The sequence below is a fragment of the Grammomys surdaster genome, unplaced genomic scaffold (genome assembly GCF_004785775.1).
Source record: "Grammomys surdaster isolate TR1022 unplaced genomic scaffold, NIH_TR_1.0 127, whole genome shotgun sequence".
Lineage (NCBI taxonomy): Eukaryota > Metazoa > Chordata > Mammalia > Rodentia > Muridae > Grammomys > Grammomys surdaster.
Window position 1 is genome coordinate 5,790,803 of NW_021604585.1, and position 21,825 is coordinate 5,812,627.

Here is a 21,825-nt window from a genome sequence, read left to right on the forward strand (position 1 = left end):
CAGACTGCATTTACTGAGCATTCCTACCAAAAACAAATGCTGAAACGGCCTCTGATTTTCTCCGGAAAACACCTCCATGCAGGATCTATAAAGAAGGGAAGACTTAAAGCTGGCCCAAGTGGAAGAGACCTCTTTAGTCTCCACCTAGCACACAGCCATTGCTAAGAACTGCGCTTGCAGGCCGGGCGGTGGTGGCGCATGCCTTTAATCCCAGCACTTGGGAGGCAGAGACAGGCGGATTTCTGAGTTCGAGGCCAGCCTGGTCTACAGAGTGAGTTCCAAGACAGCCAGGGCTACTCAGAGAAACCCTGTCTCGAAAAAAAACAAAAACAAAAACAAAAAACCAAAAAAAAAAAGAACTGTGCTTGCTCCACCATGCCTTCAAAATCGTTACCCAGCAGACTACTCACCACAAGAGGGCGACATTTGGCAACAAAGTACATATGGCAACTCCGGTTCAACTAGGCAGCCATTACACAAACCATACTGCTTGAGAGAGATGGGGGGAAGGAGGGCAGCGGAGGGGGGAAGGGAGGGGAGCAGAAGGGGATCCATTTTGCAGATGTGACAAAAAGTAACGGTTTTAAGATTTTTAAGGCCAACCTGGGAACATAGCAGGACTCTTATTTCCAATCTGAGAAGAGGGTATGTGTGCCAGGACCAACTCAAATGTTTTTCAAGTGTCTGTGAGCCTGAGACTTTAATAGGGTGGTGGTGGTGGTGGGGTGTTCTACAGTCTGTCTTGCCTTCTGATCCTTGAGAAGAGAACTTCAAGTTTAAACAACACTTAGGAAACAATGTAATTTGCTGGGCTACTTGTTAGGCACAGAAAATCCATCACTTAGTCCAACAACTTCCATTTTCCTGGAGTTTTAAGTTTCTAAGGATTGCCACTATAAAAGGAAGTGAGTGTATTCACTAAAGCAGAGCTGCTGGCCTGGGTTTTAAACGGGCCTGCAATGCTCAGCGCACCCGCTCCACTGGTAACCAGGCCTGCAATGCTCAGTGCACCCGCTCCACTGGTAACCAGGCCTGCAATGCTCAATGCACCCGCTCCACTGGTCTTACTAACAGAAAAGTGAAAGCCATGCCACTGTAAAATTACCTTTATAGGCCGGGCAGTGGTGGTGCACACCTTTGATCCCAGCACTTGGGAGGCAGAGGCAGGCGGATTTCTGAATTCGAGGCCAGCCTGGTCTACAGAGTGAGTTCCAGGACAGCCAGGACTATACAGAGAAACTCTGTCTTGAAAAACCAAAAAAAAAAAAAAAAAAAAAAAGGTAAAAAAAAAATTACCTTTATGACTGACTGTTAGAAAACTGTCATCAATCCAGATAGCCTGGACAAGTCTGCAACACTAAGTCAGGGAGATGACGTGTGTCTTATCATTCTCCTCTTCAAACCTCGGTGAGCCTCTTGCTCTAGGCATCTGAAAGTGTCTACGACACACTGCAGATCTGCCTATCTGCACCAGGGTTAGTTCACACAGACCTGGAGCTGTGCTCCACTTATGTGAATTCACTGCATTCTCTGTTCAAGACTTCTTCACCACTGACTTCGCCAGTCCTTCCTTTTAGCTGAAATAGTTTTATTAAAAATGAGGTATACTTGATGTTTAGTAAATAAAAGGACATGTAAGAATGCTAAAGTACAGTTAAAACTACTCGTGATTTGGTATAGCCATGTCTTAAAACAAAACAAACTTTTTATACATTATAATATGTAGTTTTACGTTAAAATAACTACTTATTTCTTATATATAGTTATACATTAAAATAACTCTTGATTTCCTATATGGCAGAAAATATTTAAAAATCACTTTCCTAAGAACATAATTCCTATAAAACATAAGCCGAGTGACGGTTTAGAAGTGTGTTTGTGTGTGAGCGTGTGAGTGTGTGCTGACCACTGAACCTAGGGCCTCCTCACACACGCTAGGCAGCACTCTACAGATGCGTTCCACTCAGTCTCTAAAAGTCTTTAACACAGATCTTATCTGCTTCTTATTCAAGTTCATTTTACTGATTCTGCAACCTGGAAAAACAAGACATTTTATAAATAACACTCACTCTAAAGTTTCTACATTAACTTCTGATTTTCAAATTATGATTCAATTTATAAAAACGCTCATAGGATAATTTGAAAGTTACATTTAATACCCATGTCTTATAATGAGAACTGATACGTATAACCTCAAAACTAGGGACAGATTATTTTAAGTCAAAAGACCACGAGGAGGTTACTAACTTATGATTAGAAACGGCACGTGAGTCTCTTCCAAGATCAGTTAAGAATTCTGCAGGAACAGCTGCTACTCCACCAGGATGGTGTCCACACCCGCTTGTGTGAGCTCGGACTCTAAGGCACAAGGCAAATCTAAATGTTCTTGTGACAAGCGAGAGCTTTTTAAGGGGACGTCGGGCCAGCTGTCACAATACTGCTGAAACCTCTGGGCCAACGAATTTCCAAACCTTTGGCATCGGTTATATCTGTAGGATTTACCTTTGTGTGTGTACATGTGTTCCAGTAACTGGCTCTTTCGAAGAAATTTATGACCACAAATGGTACAACTGACTTTTCTTTTCCTTGAAAAAGAAAAATTACAGTTTAATTCTACTGGCTCTGTGTCTTTGGAGATCAAAGATACTTGACTGATCTGTACCGGCTCTGAGGTACCCCTGCTCGAGAGCTCAGGCGGTGTCTGCTGCTGCTGCTCACTGTCCTTGACAATGAAGGAGCTGAGCCTCCGGCATTCAAGAGTCTCACTGCTGTCACCAAGTGGATGTACTTCACCGAGGTCATTACTTTCCAAAATGGAAGCAGGGACACCAAATGGGAGAGATCCAGACACATGGGTATGGAGGTGCTGTCTCAGGTTACCTCGGGATTCGAAACGCTCCCCACAGTAATGGCATAAGTGGACTTTGATACTGTTTTCTGTAAAAGAGGGGCCAATCACCTCTGATGAGGATGAGGAGTGGCTTTGGGAGATCACAGACTCTGGATCACATGTCTCCTGTTTGATGGACACTGGGGGCTTCTGGTGCTCCTCCAAGGCCTGGGCAGCAGGACGGGCCCTCTGCTGCTCTGCGCCACCATCATCTAGCCCAATTGCAAGGGAGAGCTGCAGCTGGGGGTGGTCCCCTGGGACCGCAGCTCTGCTTCCACTGTTATTGGGAGGAGCTTCTTTGATCTCCAGCCCTTGTTTGACAGCTGTTTTCTGGGTTGTTGAAATCTGAATACCATACAAATTGGATGTCTGCACAGTCTCTTGTGAGAACACTTGATTCATTTCAGTTGCAATGTGAGAAAGATAGTCAGCATGAAGAAATCGGATCCCTTCCTCCAAACGACTATGATCCACAGTCTGTTTTGGCCCTTTTCCTGTGTACATAATATGCAACAAGTAGCTGAATATATCGGGCTGGATGTCAGCTGGTTGTATTTTTATGCATTCACTGTTAAAACAAAAACAAACCCACACAAAATGAAATACAACCTAGTTGGCCTTTTGGTTTCCAACAGTCTTAGGTTAAAACAAATTCTTCCTTAGAGGTTTAAATCTGACAATCTGCCTTGATGAAATACAACAGCAAAAATCACTCTTTGAACTGAACTGCTTTTATGGTTCATCAACAAGGCTTTGTGTGTTCAACCTATTGCCTAACAGCAGGAAACACAGAGATGTTCATAGTTCAACACCAGGTGACTCCTAAGCAGTGCAGTCTATTCTAGGTGCGAGAGGACAGAGAGAATAGTGATTGAAAGAGGCACTCTGGTTTCATGTTGATCATATAGTGAAAGGAACTAGACACAGAAACTCGAAAGGATGCCTATATGCTGGTGTTCACTGTACCATTACTTACAGTAGCTAAGAGCTGAAAACAACTAAATACCCATCAAAAGATGAATGGACCCAGGTGTGGTGGTGCAGCCTTTAATCCAAGCACTTGGGAGGCTGAGGCAGGTGAATCTCTTTGAGTTTGAGGACGGCCTGGTCTAAATAGAGATTTCCAGAACAGCCAGAACTACATAGACAGACTGTCTCAAAAAAGAAAGAATAAAAGAAAAATAAAAGAGAAAGAGAAACAATGGGTAAGCATAGCAGGCTGGAACATCATGGATGTCATTCTGCCATACAAACAAGGAAGTTCTGGAATGGGTTATAACTTTGAACTCTTGAAACATACTAAGGAAAAAAAAAAACAGACACAAAAGGCCAAAAATTGTATGGTACCACATCCACAAAATAGCTAAAACTAAGCTGGGCCCTCAATCCCAGCACTCACGGACATCCAGGGATAAATAAACCCTCTCTGGAAAAACAAAAACAAAAAAACAGAACGAACAAAGGACAAAATATCTAAGACAACACTTACACCGGGCTGGACAAAGGGCTCAGTGGTTAAAAATACTTGCTATTCTTCTAGAAGACCTGGTTTTGATTCCCAGCACCCATATGGTAGCTCACAATTGTCTGTAACTCCAATTCCAAGGGACCTGATGTCTTCTTCTGGGTTAGTGAGCACCAGGTGTGCAAGGGGGGCACATATATCAGTCAGGCCACACACCCATATACAAGGGACAAGGACAGAGACATGTGGGGTGGGGAAACCCACAGTTTAAAAAGGGTGGTTACAGGCGGCTGAAGGAGAACGGAGAGTTACTCCTTACTAGGTACAGTGTTTCTAGAACCTTTCTGAAAAGGTTTTAGAAACAGCAGTGACAGTTGCAGGTGACATAAGATTTAAAATTGCTAATTATAGAGAAACCCTCCTCTGAAAACCAAAACCAGGGCCCTGGAGAGATGGCTCAGTGGTTAGGAGCACTTACTGCTCTGGCAGGGGGCCTGGCTTCAGTTTCCAGCACCCATACAACAGTTCACATCACACAGGCAAAATACTCAAGTTCACACATAAAACCAAAACAAGCAAAATCAAACCAAACCAAACAAAAATATTTATATTTTTAAAGGTATATAATGAAATTGTTAACACTTAAAATGTAAATGATGCTATTTGGCTTCTAAAATCTTTAAATCACAAATGAATACAGGTATAATTCTGACAAGCATCCTAGTAATTTCAAAGTCAATATGGTTACTAGATAGTGATAATTTCACTCTGTGAAATTAGAGTAGAGGCACCAAAGGGGGTGATGCACTTGAAGAAGCAGTGGGCAGTGTTGGTGGACTGTTTCCCTGAAGCAGTTTGTTCTGGGAGCCAGCATATTGACAGTCTAGTTTCTCTAGTCCTTCATCCCGACATCACTGCTTGCTCTCTCAGGTCTCACTCTTTGATCTGCTCTGTCTATTCACCAGCATGTCCTATGACAGGCATTCTGGGGGTGTAAATTCAGAATTCTGTTACCTGAAGGTGTCTGATCATACAAACCCAAGACAAGGCAGGCCTCGCCTTCACAATGCCTGTGTTTAGCTAGCACTAGAAGCTGAACAACTCAGAGCTCAGAGCAGACTGAGAGGAAGGTAGCATTTGTAATGTGGTGAGTGTAATCTACAACGTCACATCAGACGTCTAGCAGGACTTCACTCCAACCCCATCTTTGTACCACACCACATTTTCTAGCCACTTTATCTACTCTGTCGTCTGAATGATCATATCTGCGTTTTATATCATCTCTGCTTGTGGGACGGTCTGTATATGCTTGGCCCAGGGAGTGGCACTATTAGAAGGTGTGGCCTTGCTGGAGTAGGTGTAGGTTTTTTTTTTTTTTTTTTCGAGACAGGGTTTCTCTGTGTAGCCCTGGCTGTCCTGGAACTCACTCTGTAGACCAGGCTGGCCTCAAACTCAGAAATCTGCCTGCCTCTGCCTCCCAAGTGCTGGGATTAAAGGCGTGTGCCACTCCCCCCCCCCTTCTTTCTTTTTTTCTTTTTTAAGACAGGGTTTTAGTATGTAGTCCAGGCCTGGCACTTGCAGTATAGTACAGGCTGGCCCCAAACTCACAGTCATTCTCCTGTCTCTGTACCTAAAATGCTAGGATTACAAGCATTGCCACCACACCCGGCTGGGCTAAGCCTTTAATCAATCTTAGTTATGCTCGTTTTTATTAGTATGCTCTACCATGGATACCATGTACTGAGTTTAACAGTGATACATACAAGTTATGGACCAAACCGTGATCCATGCTATTTCCCTTCCAATTGTAATACTTCTCCTTATATTCCTCTGCAACATCTCAAAGACTCGATTTTTCAGATTTGAAAAGTCTGTTGCAAACTTCTTAAAACAGGCCTGCTAGAACTCTTCTATTCTGAGTATACCTGATGTTTGACACCATATTACTATCAGCAAAGCTCTGTTCCAAACATTTTAATGTCACTAATATTTGAATACCCAAATACCATGTAGCATTTAACAGACAGGAGAACTGAGTGTTAGACTTTGAACTTGAAATGCCCCCTGAAGGCTCAGGTGTGCAATCTTACAGCCTTGGTGGCCAGCTGAGGGGCTCCGGGGAAGTGACTAGGTCACAAGGACTCTGGCTTCACCAGTGTATTCTCCAGTCATGGAATCACAATGTCATGTGACTGCATTACTTGGAGGTAGAAGACATTAGGAGATGGGGCCAAGGTGGAAGAAGAGTCACTAAGTACACGCCTGCCAGGGCTGTCTGTCTAGTCTCTGGTCACTGCTGTTCCTGCTTTCTGCATGCCTACTACCAAGTGGGTAGCTTTTCTGTTATGCCTTCTTTCAAGGTATCTCATGCCTTCCCAATGTTAAAGTAATGGGGAACCAGCCAGCTGCAAGTGGTCTAAGGCCTGAGACTGAAAGCACAACAAATCCTGTTTTCTTAGGGATTTTGTCGCAGCACCAGGGAGTGACTAACACAAGACAGATCAATTATTCGCTTTACATTCATTTCTATCAGACTACAGAGTTCTTGAAGACAGGGTATAATTTACTTATAACCATACTCCAGCTCAATCTCTAATATGTATGTACTTAGGAAATATTTAGGAGGCAGAGGCAGGTGGATTTCTGAGTTCGAGGCCAGCCTGGTCTACAGAGTGAGTTCCAGGACAGCCAGGGCTATACAGAGAAACCCAGTCTCGAAAAACAAACAAACAAACAAACAAAAGGGAAATATTTAACTGACTGAACAGTTAAATAAAAAAATACATAATTGGGATCTGACACCTCAATTTCATGTAAGGTCTTTTAAAAACAAAACAACAACCCACCAAATACACAGAGAACTAAGTCTGGCGGCTTGGGCCTATGGCTCTCCCTACTCAGAAGGCTGAGGCAGAAAGATCACAAGTTCAAGGTCCTCCTGGGCTACAGAGTAAGTTCAAGGGCAGCCTGGGAAACTTAGTGAGACTCTATCTCAAAATTTATAAATAAATAAACAAACAAATGAGCAAGCAAGCAAGATTCTAGAATTGTCTACACCTAGACTAGACTAAAATTAATCTTTTCCCAGAGCTCAGAATTTGAATTCCCATACTACCTAAATTCAAAAAATGCAAAACAAGTAAAAAAAAACCACAAAAACAGAAAATGTGAAGCAAAACCCTCTCTGACTGGTGACATGTCACTGAAGTGATGCTACATCAAAGACCAACAGCCTAGTGCTTAGGTACACAGGTTAGCTTCAGATCTACACTTGAGCCCAACTAATCAGCCATTTACTCCTGGATGGCCCATTCAACAGCTCAGTCTCAGCTGCCTTTTCCCTGACACCAGGGTGGAATTTAACAGTGGAATTTACATTATAGGACTTGATGACTGGGTATTGGCTAAGCCTTTTTTGTTGGTAGTGGGTTTTTTGAGACAGGATCTCATTAGATTGCCTTGGTTGGCCTAGAACTCACTATGTAGACAAGATGGCCTCAAACTGACAGATCCCCTTGCCTCTGCCACCTGAGTGGTAAGATTAAAGGAATATAGCCTCACACCAGACTGGGCTAAGCCTTTAATCAATCTAAGTTATACTTGTTTTCCTTAAATATGTTCTACCATGGACACCATGTACTAAGTTTAATACATACATACATACATATACACACACACACACACACACACACACACACCTATATATATGTTATTATAATTAAAATTTTGTATTAGGATAACCCAATAATAAGCCTTTAAACCAGTGACTCTCAACCTCTCTGGGGTCAAACAATCCTTTCACAGGGTCAACTATCAGAAATCCTACATATTAGATATTAATATGACAATTCATAACAGTTAGTAAAGTTACAGTTATGAAATAGCAAAGAAATAATTTTATAGCTGTGGGTTAGCACAACACGTGGAACTGTATTAAAGGGTCTCACCATTAGGAAGGTTGAGAAACCACTGCCTTAAACGATAAGACATATATCACAACATTAAAAAATTCTTCTCATTTACAAAAGCCCCTTCTTACCTTGTTTGGTGAATAAAAATCATCTTGAAATAGTTAGAAAAAGCAGCAAGTACTGCTCGGTGGGCTTTGAAGTAAACATCCCCAATAGCAACGGTGCAGTCACACAGAAAACCAAACTCTCGCTGCATGTTCAGCTGCTGCAGAAGCACAAGGCTATGGCTGGCAGTATCCATCGCGGCTCTGAGAAAAACCAACATAGATAGGCATGTCTGGGATGCATAGATGTTTATATACATATATACACATATATATATGTGTGTGTGTGTGTGTGTGTGTGTATATATACACACACATACACACACTCACAAATATGTGTATTTATACACAAAACTGGTTATAGTTCATACAAACCTAGAGCATTAAGGCCTCATTTTAAATGAAAATATTCAACACTGTTGACTTCATTCTCATCTAACATTAAACCCCTTAATTATGACACTAAGATAAACTACTAAAGAGTCAAACAGTCTTTTTAAACAAGGAAGAACGTAACCTGTATGAGTGTGAGACATGCTCATGCTTTTCGATATGATCATGTTTCGCTCTCGTGTATGTGTACCTGATCAAACCAGGGCCTTGCACATGCTAGGCAAGCCCCACTCCTACCCTCCTTATGGTTTAATGCCCGGGACTTCATCTACACCAGGTAAACACTCTACTTCTGAGCTCTACCCCCATCTTGTGTTCACGATTCTAATGCTGTTTCTTACCTGGAGAGATGAAATGAGATACTGATGTGTGGCTCAGTTACATGAGATAACAGTGAAAACTGGGTTGTAATGGAAAATGCTATTTAAATGTTAACTATAAGTGGGAATAACAGGGCATTCTACCTGGTTGTGAGCCTCAGCTATCTCTCCAGCCTGATGGACATCTGACCTGGACTAGAACTGTCCATTTTCTTCTGAGATCCTCTGGCATTCAGGAGACACTGGCCTCCTGACACAAAATGTTTGTGGGACTTAGCAGTCACAGATGTCAAGCCATACCCTGATTTATATGGGGCCTGAGAGCTCATGAGAAAGAACCTACAGCTGATTTCATACACACCAGACTCTCCATGGTAAGAAAAGGGAGAGATGGCAAATGAGCCTCCAGGGGAAAAATCCCGCACAAGGATATGCAAGCAAGAACTGACCGAGACAAACTATGTGACTGTGTGACTAAGCAACAAAGACACAGGAAAGTCAGTTTCAGGCAGTTGGGAGGCTAATCTTCACCACCACCTCTGCTCTAGCTGTGCAAACAGCCCTGGTGCTTTGGGGAGAGGGCAGCTGCAATTCGATGGGTGTCACTAAGTGTGGTAGTTTGAATATGTTTGGCCCCCATAGATTCATGTGTTTCAATGCTTGGTCATAGGGAGCGGCACTATTAGGAGGTGTGGCCTTGTTGGAGAAGTGCATCACTGTGTAGGTGGGCTTTGAGGTCTCCTATGCTCAAGCTCCACCCTGTGTGGAATCAGAACCTCCTTCTGGCTGCTTGTGGATCAGCATGTAGAATTAACTCTCTGTCTGCAGGCTGCCATGCTTCCTGCCATGCTGATAATGGACTGAATCTCTGAAACTGTAAGCCAGCCCCAGTTAGATGTTGTCCTTTCCAAGAGTGCTATGATCATGATGTCCCTCACAGCAGTGACGCCCTGAGACACTAGGGCACTGGGAAACATCCTCTCAGAGAGCAGATTCGGAAAGTGAGAATGAGGCTTCTTCCATAGCCAGAGAGACCACGGTCTGAGGAAGTCGGTAATGGAGGCTGAGGCAACCATCAGGAGATTAGCAGAAGCATGGGTAGCAGACAGGTGAGCAATTGATGATGATACAATAAAGACAGCTAACATATTACAGTGCTTCTTATATGTTAGGCACTTTAACCCATTCTATTCTTAACAGAACTTTCCAAGCAAAGGAATATTAGGTTCTCTTTACAATTCAGGACTGAATGACAAACACTCAAGATCACACTGCTACTAAGGGCAGAAGCAGAGGATTCAAACCCAAGCTCCAAAGGCCAAATCTGCCTCCCCCATATTCCCTAAAAGGAAACATGACCCACAGACTAGAGGAGCACTGAGAGGAGCTACAGATAGTAGTAACTCCACGGGAAGCTTACGGAGTATTAACAGGAAGAGTCAGGGAGAAACCTGAATGTCCTGCTGCTTAAGCAGATGATATACATCAACAATACATATACATATATGAAAATAACGTCTAAAATATAGCATAATGACAATATTGACAAAACCTGTTTTATTAAAAACTACATAATATATTGATGCAAAATAATCTCTAAGACATAAGAGATAGAATATAAAACTACATAAAGAAAACTATGTAAAAGGAACTGAATGGTTATTTTACTTTTAAACATGGGAGAAAACGTATTATATAAATAACTTCTTGCCCGTGTATATATCACTGGAAAGGTTCAGACAGACCAGCAGGCTTTTCATTTCACTCCTCAATAACTCTGGGAAAGAAACTAAGAAGCAGAGGTAGCTGTAGCTGTCCTGACACACCAGAAGAGGGCATCAGATCCCATTACAGATGGCTGTGAGCCACCATGTGGTTGCTGGGAATTGAACTCAGGACCTCTGGAAGAGCAGTCAGTGCTCTTAACCTCTGAGCCATCTCTCCAGCCCTGCTTTCGACTTTCTTATACATCATCACACTCTGCCTGTGTAGGACCGTATTTTTGACAAAAGGATAGTATTGTTTACAAGTTTTATTCTTCATAAATAACTAACTTCAAGAATCCCATAAATTGATTCTTTTAATTCTATATTCAGACATTATTTTAAGAAAGGTTTTATTTATCTCAAACTATGTATCTATGTGTCTGTGTGTGGACTCTGGACATGAGTACAGATGCTCCTGGAAGTATCAGATCCCTAGAAGCCAAAGTCACAGGTGGTTGGGAGTCACTCTGTGTTAATAGGAATCCAACAGGGGTTTTAAAGTGTTTTTGTATACTGAAACTTCAAATACAGGTTTTTAAAAAATCTCCTTGTTGGGGCTGGAGAGATAGCTCAGCGGTTAAGAGCACTGACTACTCTTCCAGAGGTCCTGAGTTTAATTCCCAGCAATCACATGGTGGCTCACAACCATCTGTAATGGGATCTTATGCCCTCGTCTGGTGTGTCTGAAGATAGCTACAGTGTACTCATATAAATTAAATAAATCTAAACAAACAAACAAACAATGCCCCTCCTTGTCATTGGCTCAGGTTTCAGATCCCAACACTGATATAACAAACCAGGTTTCCTGGAAAATGCCTTTACCTACAGCTCCTGGCCTCCATGTTCCCACTCACACACAAACACATACGTGAACATAAATAAGCTACAAGGATTTTTAACATTTTGTGCATGTGTGTGTGTGTGTATGCATGTGTATGTGTGTTTGGGTACAAGTATGCCGTGGCACACATGGGGAGACAATATGACAGTTCGCAGATGTGTCATGGTTCTATAATTCTACCATGTAGGTCCAGGGATCCAAACTCAGTAAACACCCTTACTGCCAAATCATCTCACTGGTCCCATCTCACTTAAACATTTATTATTTTAATGTGTGTGTATCTGTGTGTGTGTGTGTGTGCGCACAATGTTGTGGAATTGGTTCTCTCTCTCCTATACAAGTTCCAGGGCTCAAGCTCAAGCCGTCAGACTTAAACAGCAACCGCCTTTATATGCCGAGCCATCTTGCTGACCCTTCCTCATGTCAAAAAACAAAAAACAAAAACAAAACCCTTCTGGCATCACTGAAATAACTGAATGGACTCTACAGAAGCTTCAGCTTATCCTTTGAAATAAAATAAAACTGCAAACTGAGGGTCCTAAGAGGTTATTTGACCAAAAGTTACTGCTTACATCACATTTGCTTCTAAACCATCACCAATGTCAAGGAGATTTTTAAAAGACCTATATTTGAAGCTTCAGCATGCAAAAACACTTTAAGATCAATAAAATGGCCCAAAGTAACAATCTTTTTTTTTTGTTTGGTTGGTTGGTTTTTCGAGACAGGGTTTCTCTGTGTAGCTCTGGCTGTCCTGGAACACACTCTGTAGACCAGGCTGGCCTCGAACTCAGAAATCCGCCTGCCTCTGCCTCCCAAGTGCTGGGATTAAAGGCGTGTGCCACCACAGCCCGGCAAAGTAACATAATCTAAATCAGCTATTTTTAAAAATGCTTCATAGAAAAACCCCACCAGCTGGGCGGTGGTGGCGTACGCTTTTAATCCCAGCACTTGGGAGGCAGAGGCAGGCGGATTTCTGAGTTCAAGAGTTCGAGGCTAGCCTGGTCTACAAAGTGAGTTCCAGGACAGCCAGGGCTACACAGAGAACAGAGAAACCCTGTCTTGAAAAACCAAAAAAAGAAAAAAAAAAAAGAAAAACCCCACCAAATTCTTGGATCATAGGTATTTTCACCATGTTTTCAAATACAGCTTATCTCTATTCACTGACATAACCAACTACTGAGCCATACAGAAATGAGAAATAGCACACACAAAGCTGCAATACAAAGATCTTGTGGTTAATGGGCTGAGTAACAGTTAAAAATTTCATTTCCTCAGCAGATACTCATTGAAACACATACACATGAAAAGCATGGGTTGCACCAAGTTACATACCAGAAAAAAAAAATGGCATAAACACTCAAGTCAAGAATATAGGCTACCGGGCTGTGGTGGCGCACGCCTTTAATCCCAGCACTTGGGAGGCAGAGGCAGGCAGATTTCTGAGTTCGAGGCCAGCCTGGTCTACAGAGTGAGTTTCAGGACAGCCAGAGCTACACAGAAAAATCCTGTCTCGAAAAACCAAAAAATAAATAAATAAATAAATAAATAAATAAATAAATAAATAAATAAAATTCAAACTGGTCTTCAGCTAGATGCCTGGGAGGGGTGTCAATATTTTGATATTGGAATTCAATTGAGTATAAAGAGGGGAGGAGAAAAGGAGTAAATGGAAGGAAATGACAGGCTCAGCTCACTAAGGAAGCTAATGTTTAAGTGTACCCTAGTTGTACCTGAAGGTACCCCGCTGTCTGCAATGAGCTATGTAAGATGCTTGTGTAGGAACAGCACTGGCAGTCACTCTGTGGCAAGGAGAAGAGCATAGCACTGTAATCTCCGACTCTGAAACCTAACCTCTTAGAGAGTTTCAGCTCAGCCACTAACTAGGTCTGTCTCTTGACAGGGCATACAATTTCCTGGGCTTCAGTAGCACTTATGAAGTATGACTGATGGCAGTATCTTCCTGAGGTGTCAGATGAAGCACTCAGGAGGCTGAGGCAGGAGGGTCTGGAATTTAAGGCCAGCCTGAACCATCATGAGCCTTTGTTAATGAGGGGGTTGGGAGGGGGACAAGAAGGTATATATATTTGATGGTAAGACCTGTAGTAAGTGTTCAGTAAGTATTAGACAGGACCATCTCTAGGTTGGTCAGTCAAGGAGCCAACTAGAAACCACGTAATGGCAGCAGGAATGGAGGGAGAGCATGAGAGCCACCAGACACAGAACCGGCACAGCCTGGTGGCAGACAGGACAGTCAACCACAGGCTGCAAGACAAAGGTGAGTGGGTCACTAGAAGATGTCATTTATCTCTTCAGCGCACATTTTCACAGTGACTGCCATATTCTCGGTGTTGATATTAATGTAAAACACCACAGCTAGCCACAGGAACTGGCTTAGAGGAGGAGGTTTCTTATGCAGTGAGTTCAAAGTGTCTACTCCAGGAAAAGGAAGTAGAAATGTCTGGTGATGAGTGGAGACAGCTCTAGAAAGAGCAGTGTCAAAGGAGGCCTCTGAAATGACAAAACTGAAGTTTCTAAATATACATAGAGCTATACAGTGAAGCCAAATTAAAAAAAAAAGAAACTTTAAAAAGCTAAGTATGGGCTGGGCCTGGTGGCACACATGTTGTAATCAAAGCTACCCTGGATGCCAGGGCCCGTATTTCACAGACTCAAGATTTGCCTGGAATAGAGCATAAGCTTAAGGCTGATTTTGGAAACTTAGGCTTTGTGTCAAAATAAAAATCCTTTTAAAAAAGAGTCTAGATGATGGTAGATTTGTCTAGCATGCATGAGCCCCTAGGTATACTTTTCAGTACTTCTGAAAAAAAAAAAAAAAAGGTAAGTATGAAAACTTGAAAAACAGAAAAGATACAATAGAACAAACCAGGAAAACCTGGGACCTGAGGAAAAGGCAGAGCCTTGAGAGAAGGAGCAGTGGTGACCAGGAGAGCAGGTGACCTACAAGTACAGGGGAGGGCTGGGGCAAACTTTCTGATTCAAGAGAACCTTTCAGGGTGGTGAGGGTGGGGCCCTGAGGAAGCTGCAGACCTCAGGAGGAGCTCTGGGTGGAAGGTGAGACCTTAGAGACTGAAGACAAACTCCAGATTAACCAGGGAGTTAGCTGGAGGGACTGAGGATACTATGAAGTCATTTCACACAGAAAGGGAAAGGGAACCTAAGATACTAGCAGGGTTAAGCTGTGTAAGAACAGTCATATGCAGTAATTTCTTCCTACTTTAGTTTCCATTCATCAATCCTCACAATCACTGACGCCTGCCTTCTCTAAGTGGTTAAACCCACTCTGTGAGATTCCAAATCTTTTATTTTCAGGCCTAAAACTATTTCTCCTCTTGTCTCACTTCTTTCTAACATGATACCTCTCCTCCATCTTCAGGTACCTGTACCAGAATTTCTCAGGAAGGAGCTGAACCTCAATCTGGTCGCCATGCCCTCCCCCTCCTCGGCCTTGGTGTCATTCCTTCTACTGGAAGCCTTTTCTGGGCTGAAATGTCCTATTTGCTTACAGCCTTATTTTACATCTTTGATCTACTACCTTTTGTGTAACTGTGGGATCAACCTTCATTGATTAGGGTGATGGCCTCCTGGTCTTTTGGGTTTTTTTCCCTCATGTTTAGTCATTTATATACTAAAAACTATGACTAGAGGCTGTTGAGATGGCTTGGTGGTTGAAGAGCTAACTGTTCTGGTTAAAGATTTGGGTTCAACTCCCAGGACCCCACATAGCAACTCACAACCTTTTAACTCCAGTTATAGGGGATCAGATCCTCTCTTCTGGACTTCATGGACACCAGGCATGCACATGATATATGGTATACACACATACATGCAAAGCACTCATACACATAAAACAAACTATGAATAAGAGACTCTTATTCAGTAATATTCCTCCAAACAGTGATGTTTTTGTTTTTTTATAATTAACTTGGCTGAACTTAACACTCCCAAGTTCTGCCCCTTGATTGTGGGTTTTGGCCTCAGGTATAGTCTCTGGTGGCTGCTGTAAACGTGTCCAGCTCAGTGGTGACAAGATTCCGAGTATTACACGTCACCCCAACACACCATTTCTTGAGCACCTCCCTCACTTCCCCTCTGTATGTTATGTGCTGTGCTCTGCCCTTTTTCTTCTAGCAACAGTTATCCCAGCTTTAGTCAGCCACTGTGCCACCAAAGCCATAAAAACAGAAACATCCACTGCTAACCCTTCTGCCAATTCAATTTTCAAACACACACATAGTGACAAGACATACATGCAGGCAAAATGCCCACATACATAAAACAATAAAAAAAATTTAAATCCGGGAGAAAGACAGATATGGTGATATACACTTGTGGTCCCAGCACTTGTGAAGCTGAAGCAGGAGGATTGCTGCAAATTCAACATAAGCCAGGGCTACACAGACTGAGTTCAAGGCTGGCTGGCCTGGATCTATCTAACAAAAAAAAAAAACAAACAAAAATTAACAGAAAAGATTTTTGGTAGAAAAAAATACGTAAAATAGGTTGCAGAAAATAATTTACCCTTCATTATTTAGAGAAGCAAAGCATTTAAAAACTTTAAAAACATTTTTATTGCCTGGCGGTGGTGGCGCACACCTTTAATCCCAGCACTTGGGAGGCAGAGGCAGGCGGATTTCTGAGTTCGAGGCCAGCCTGGTCTACAGAGTGAGTTCCAGGGCAGCCAGGGCTATACAGAGAATCCCTGTCTCCAAAAACCAAAAACCAAAAAAAAAAAAAAAAAAAAAAAAAATCAAATTAGTATTTTTAATATTTTATTCTGAGAATTTCATACGTGTATACAAGGTATTTTTATCATCATAATATCCTTCCCATCCAAGCACCATACCCTCACCACCAAAGTAATATTTATAACAAGCTTAGTATTGACAGTTATGAGACTATAAAAGCTTTATTTACTTTCTAGATTGTAGTAAATTAGGTCTGGATTAGTTCAAACTAAGATGAAACAAGTTTATACTAGTTTGTTTATAATTTAGTTCGCATGATATTCCACATCTTGGATTGTTTAGAAGACTCTTTTTGATTGGCCCACATTCTCAGATCGGCAGTAGAACAGCCTAGAATACTCGGCTCTTCATTCTCTCACACTGTAAGGATCCTTAACAGACTTTATAATCAATCATCAGTAAGAGGAAAGCTGGCGGAGGAATGTCAAGCTTTTTTAAGCTTAAAAAATCTACAGTTAAAAAATCTCCAATGTTGCATGATAAAAGGCGTTCTACAACAAGGGAGACTTGGTATTTGTAAAATGGTAATCATTTTTAAATGGACTGGACGTGTGACAGTTGATCTGGTTTTATCTATGAGACAAATCTCACTATAACCTAGACTGACTTAGAATTTACTGTAGCCCAGGCTGACTCTGTACGTTCTCTTGCCTCAGATTCCTGAACAGTGGGATCATAAGCATATACCATAATTCCCAGCAACTATGGAAGGATGCTTACTATTGCATAAGTATTCCAAAGAATTGTGTTGATTGTGTTAGATAAATAAATATCAACGATTATTGTAAATGCAACTTTAAACTAAAAATTTAGGTGGTTTAAGGAATGTAAGTAGTTAGACACGCTGTTGCATACCTGTAATTTCAGCTCATAGGAGTTTGAGGTCTGAGCTTAGAAAAACCTATCTTAAAAAGAAAATAGGACCCTTGGGAAATTGGCTCAGTCAGTAAAGTGTCTGCCACTCAAATATGAGGACCTGAGTTCAGATCCCCGGTACCCTTATAAACAACAACAGAGTGTGTGTGTGGTGCTGGAAATAAGGCTTACTGGTTGAGAGCATTTGTTCTTGTAGAGGACCCATGTTTGATTCCCAGCACCCACACGATGGCTCGCAACTGTCATTCCTCCAATTCCAGAGACTCTTAACTATTTTCTGAGCTCCATGGACGCTCGTGGTACATGTGTAGATGTAGACAAAACATCCATACATATAAAAACTTAAAAACCCTTTTTTAAAAAATTAAAAATGTTAAGTGAGACCTGGGAAGATGGCCCAGCAGTTAAGACAGTACTGTTCTTCCAGAGGACCTGAGTTTGATTCCTAGTACCCACCTCAGGAAGCTTACAACTGCCTGTAATGCCAGCTCCAGGGGATCTGAGACCTTCTTCTGGTCCCCAAGGGCACTGTCCTCACTCCCCTCCCCCAGACAAATCCCTGGAGCTCACTGGCTAGCCAGGTTAGATGAATCAGTGAGCTCCATGTCCAGTGAGGAAAACACCCAAGGTCAACCTTTAACACACAGACGCCCCCCTCAGAGAAACAGAATTGATGTAAACTAATGCACTCTGTAGACTTGTTAGAGACCAGGAAGGGCCACACCATTTCCAAACTTTTTGGTGAAAAGTATCTAGGAAAAAGAAGCATTTATTCTTATACAACTTTAAATTTATTTCCATAGTGTCTAAAAATGATACAGGAAATGCCAAATCTGAAAATACAGACACAGATAAAACCTGCCAGGAACCCATTTACAGAGAATATTAGAGATGTGGTGGATGACACAGGAAAGGGCAGTTACATTCTAGAAATCTTCGATAGGATAGTCTGGCACCTTTTCCATCGTGCATGCATGTGTCTGTCTATCTGATAAAGCACTAAGCCAATAAAACTTAGAAATAAAAAAAGAAAAGGACAAAATTCTTCTTGACTTATTCCAAAAACTGCATTCTAACAAGAGCAAAAGAGGGTACTCACAGGTCAGGGAGAGAAAGAGAACAGAACCAGAAGAGACCCAGAGTACAGCAGGCAAGTGACTAAGCTTCTGTAAGTAAACTACCATTTCCTTTGCCAGAGAATTACAGCTCCATGAACACACTACCAACACACTAAATAAGATCCTCTGCCTTTTTAAAAAGCCTGATCTTTCAGAATAAAACACTGGTTTTGATCTGCATCTACAAAAGCAATTAGAAAAAAATTTAAAACCTTCATAATATAAAGACTTTTTTCTTAAATAAGGTTAATTTTTTTTTTTTTTTTTTGGTTTTTCAAGACAGGGTTTCTCTGTGTAGTCCTGGCTATCCTGGAACTCACTCTGTAGACCAGGCTGGCCTCAAACTCAGAAATCCGCCTGCCTCTGCCTCCCAAGTGCTGGGATCAAAGGCGTGCGCCACCACCGCCCGGCGGTTAACTTTTTTTTTAAGAGAAGAAAAAAGGTTCAATAAAATGAGAACAGGCACCTAACAAAGGGTTGGGGATACAATATGGCCCAGTAGTAGAGGTGCTGTCTAGCATTCACAAGATGTCATGTTTGATCCCCAGAGTATAACCAAATACAACTAAAATTAACTGAAAATCGAATTTCATGTTAGCTTTGAGTACTGTCTTTTTCCTCCACTTTTTTGGGGGGAGTGGGTGGGTGGTGAGACAGGGCTCACTATGTAGCTCTGGCTGTCTTGAAACTTACTACGGAGACCAAGCTGGCCTTGAACTCACAGAGATCTGCCTGCCTCTGTCTCCCAAGTGCTAGGATCTAAAAGGCATGCACTACCATGCCTGGTAAAACATATTATGTGTGTACTTGTTATAAATTCAGGCGCACATGTATGCAGGAGCCTGTGGAAACCAGAAGGAATCAGATCCCCTGGAACTGGAGTTACAGAAAGGTGTTAAGAGCCACAAGGGTGCTGGAAGTCAAATCTGAGCTGTCTATAAGCACAGTAAGCGCTCTCAACAGAGCTGGTACCTGGTATGGGTAACTATCAACTGGAGCAGTATTTTCTTTTTGGCTTTCAGATGCACATGCTCTGTGAAATAAACAAACAGAAAGGGGGCACAGGAAGTGGTGGAGAACTACTTTACAATTCATCAAAACAAGAACACCTGTCCTGCTTTTCTATGGGACCCCTATAATAATACAGCTGTTCAACTCTTTTCTAGCTCTGACTTCAAAAATGGACACATTGGTCAGATATCACCAACAGCTTGCAGGGAATAAATCACTTTGGGTCAGTGGTAGGGAAGGCATTATGCAACACTTCCCAGCAGCAGAGCCATGCTAGGAGATTTTACTGCCAAGCCACTTGGGCCCCTCCTCCTCTGCTAGACAGCCTGGCTCCTTTGCATTCCCCTCAGGAGATAGGGTGGAAGTACATAGCTCCACTTTGTAAGGCATAGAGGGCAGCTGAAAGTCCTGCTTGGCCTCTCTGGGCAACCACAGGCGCCAATACATCAGCCACAGGCCATTCTCTAACCCCCCTTCCTGGGGAGCAAGATATAACGCAGAGGAGCGCTGACTAGGCTTGGAAGACGAGCCATCTAGACGTACATTCCTTTGCAAAATACTCTGTCACCACAGTCAGGTATTTCTCTCTGGCTCACTTCTGCAGGCTTAAAACACATTTGTAACAAGACAATACTACCTTTTTAGTGATTTCACCTATTAAAGCAGCTGGCTAAAGGTTAGCACATAGAACTAACCAGTGACCGAACCTGACTGGAAACACTTTATAGCTAGAAGACATTTATTACAGTGCTGGGCCAATCTAGTTTATGGGTGGGGGGTCTTCTCACCGACCACCCTAGACATGTCACTGCTTCCTAACTGCATCCCAACTATTTCATATCTATCCATCCCACTGTCCATCGGGCAGTGTTCCATGAATTATGCCTAAAACTAAGGAATAAGCAAGTGGCTAGACAAGGTGGCATATGGCCTGTATAAGTCTCTGCACGCAGGAGCCTGACGTAAGATCCATCACTGGTTCTACACTAGCCTAGACTATCAACCTGAGAAGTCCTGTAAACCTGATGTAATCACTTCTGGTGTATATGTTGTCCAAAGCAGGATAAACTGGAACTCAATGGCGAAAGTGTCTGCAGCCTTAAAGCCTAATCATGAAAGGTACAGAAACTTGGTCAAGCTCCTATGCTCCTTAGGCCGGGTGTTCTGTGAAATGAGGGATGAACTCGATATAACTTACGGCCCTTTTCCGCTCTGAAAACCCTGATTCTAAGATGTACTTTAATCCCGTCAATCAACAGCTCTGAGGTTTTTAAAGGATTTGCTCGAGTCTCTAGAGGAAGAAGGCCAAGTTTAATCCTTAGAGGGAGATGGGAGTTAATTTATAAAACACACAAGACTAGCAGCTATCAGGTTCCAGGTACAGCGCTGTGCGTTGCCTAAGCAACTGATAACGGCTTGATTTCTCCAGATGAGTGCTAGGGAGACGATGATTAAGATGGGGGTAGGGTTCAAAAAGGAAAAATCACTTGGCTAAGAGAAAATACGTGAGAAAAAAATTATTAGGGTAGGGGGCTGCCTGCCCTAGAAGCTAGGTACTCGAAAACTGGGTGGGGGAGGGGACAGGGAGGGCTGCGCAGCCTGATCTGGATGCCCGCCCACCAGCTAGAGCTTGTAGGCCTGGCGCGGCTGCCCGGGACCTAGCTGACACAGACGGATGGAGGCTTCTGCGCCCGGTCGGAGCCCGGCCCGCAGCGGGAGGGGCTCCAGGCTGTGCGGCTCCCGCGCGCGCCATCCCGCCCGCGTAAGGCCCCGGCGGCCCACGGCCAAGGGCGGCTCCGCGCGCCCAGCACTCGCTCGCCGTTGCTAATTTCCTCCTGGGCCCTGACTGACATCTCCAACGGACCAAAAACACCCCTCTCCCCAGCTACTTGCATCTGTCCCGCGACGGGTGCAGCTGCAGCCGCCGCCCCGGCGGCTCGCGGCGGGAGGGACTGAGCCCGGAGCAGCCCACAGGGGCAGGGCCGCGTAGCTTACCCAGACTCCGCCGCGGCGGCGGCGGGCGGGCGGGCTCCCGCGCGGCGCACAACACGCGGCTGCGCCGGCTCACGCACCCGGCGGGCTGCTCTCGCGCGGCTTCCCGCGCCCGGCCCACGTGACCCGGCTGCTGGGAAGCCGGCGGCACCCGGGCTGGTGTGCGTGACTGCGTGCGTGCGTGCGTGCGTGCGCGCCTGCCCGAGTGGCCAGGGCGGGGGTCGGCCCGCGCTTGGGGCGCCTCTGCCACGGTCGCCAGTCGTGACTGGAGGCGGAAGTGTGGGGACAAGCTTGAGCGTCACAGGCTCCCCACACGTCTCAGCGTGACCCGGGGACTTTCCCCGGCGTGTGCAAAAGCACTGGTGCCCCCCC

General features: G+C 43.5%; 1 protein-coding gene across 4 annotated transcripts; it reads right to left on the minus strand.

Moving 5' to 3' along the window:
* Positions 1–1,703: 1,703 nt before the first annotated feature.
* Zbtb25 (zinc finger and BTB domain containing 25) lies at positions 1,704–21,547 on the minus strand. 4 transcript variants are annotated; one of them, XM_028790108.1, is made up of 3 exons: positions 8,395–8,671; positions 2,503–3,458; positions 1,704–2,034 (listed from the first exon to the last, which is right to left on the minus strand). In XM_028790108.1, exons 1-3 carry the CDS (start codon positions 8,628–8,630, stop codon positions 1,964–1,966), a joined length of 1,263 nt encoding a protein of 420 aa, XP_028645941.1. In that variant the 5' UTR covers positions 8,631–8,671; the 3' UTR covers positions 1,704–1,963. The 4 variants fall into 4 exon arrangements, with proteins under 4 accessions (XP_028645941.1, XP_028645927.1, XP_028645933.1 ...); XM_028790094.1 differs by lacking the exon at positions 1,704–2,034 and adding an exon at positions 21,457–21,547 and having other exon boundaries at positions 2,136–3,458; positions 8,395–8,574; XM_028790100.1 differs by lacking the exon at positions 1,704–2,034 and adding an exon at positions 9,228–9,244 and having other exon boundaries at positions 2,136–3,458; positions 8,395–8,574.
* Positions 21,548–21,825: the final 278 nt, after the last annotated feature.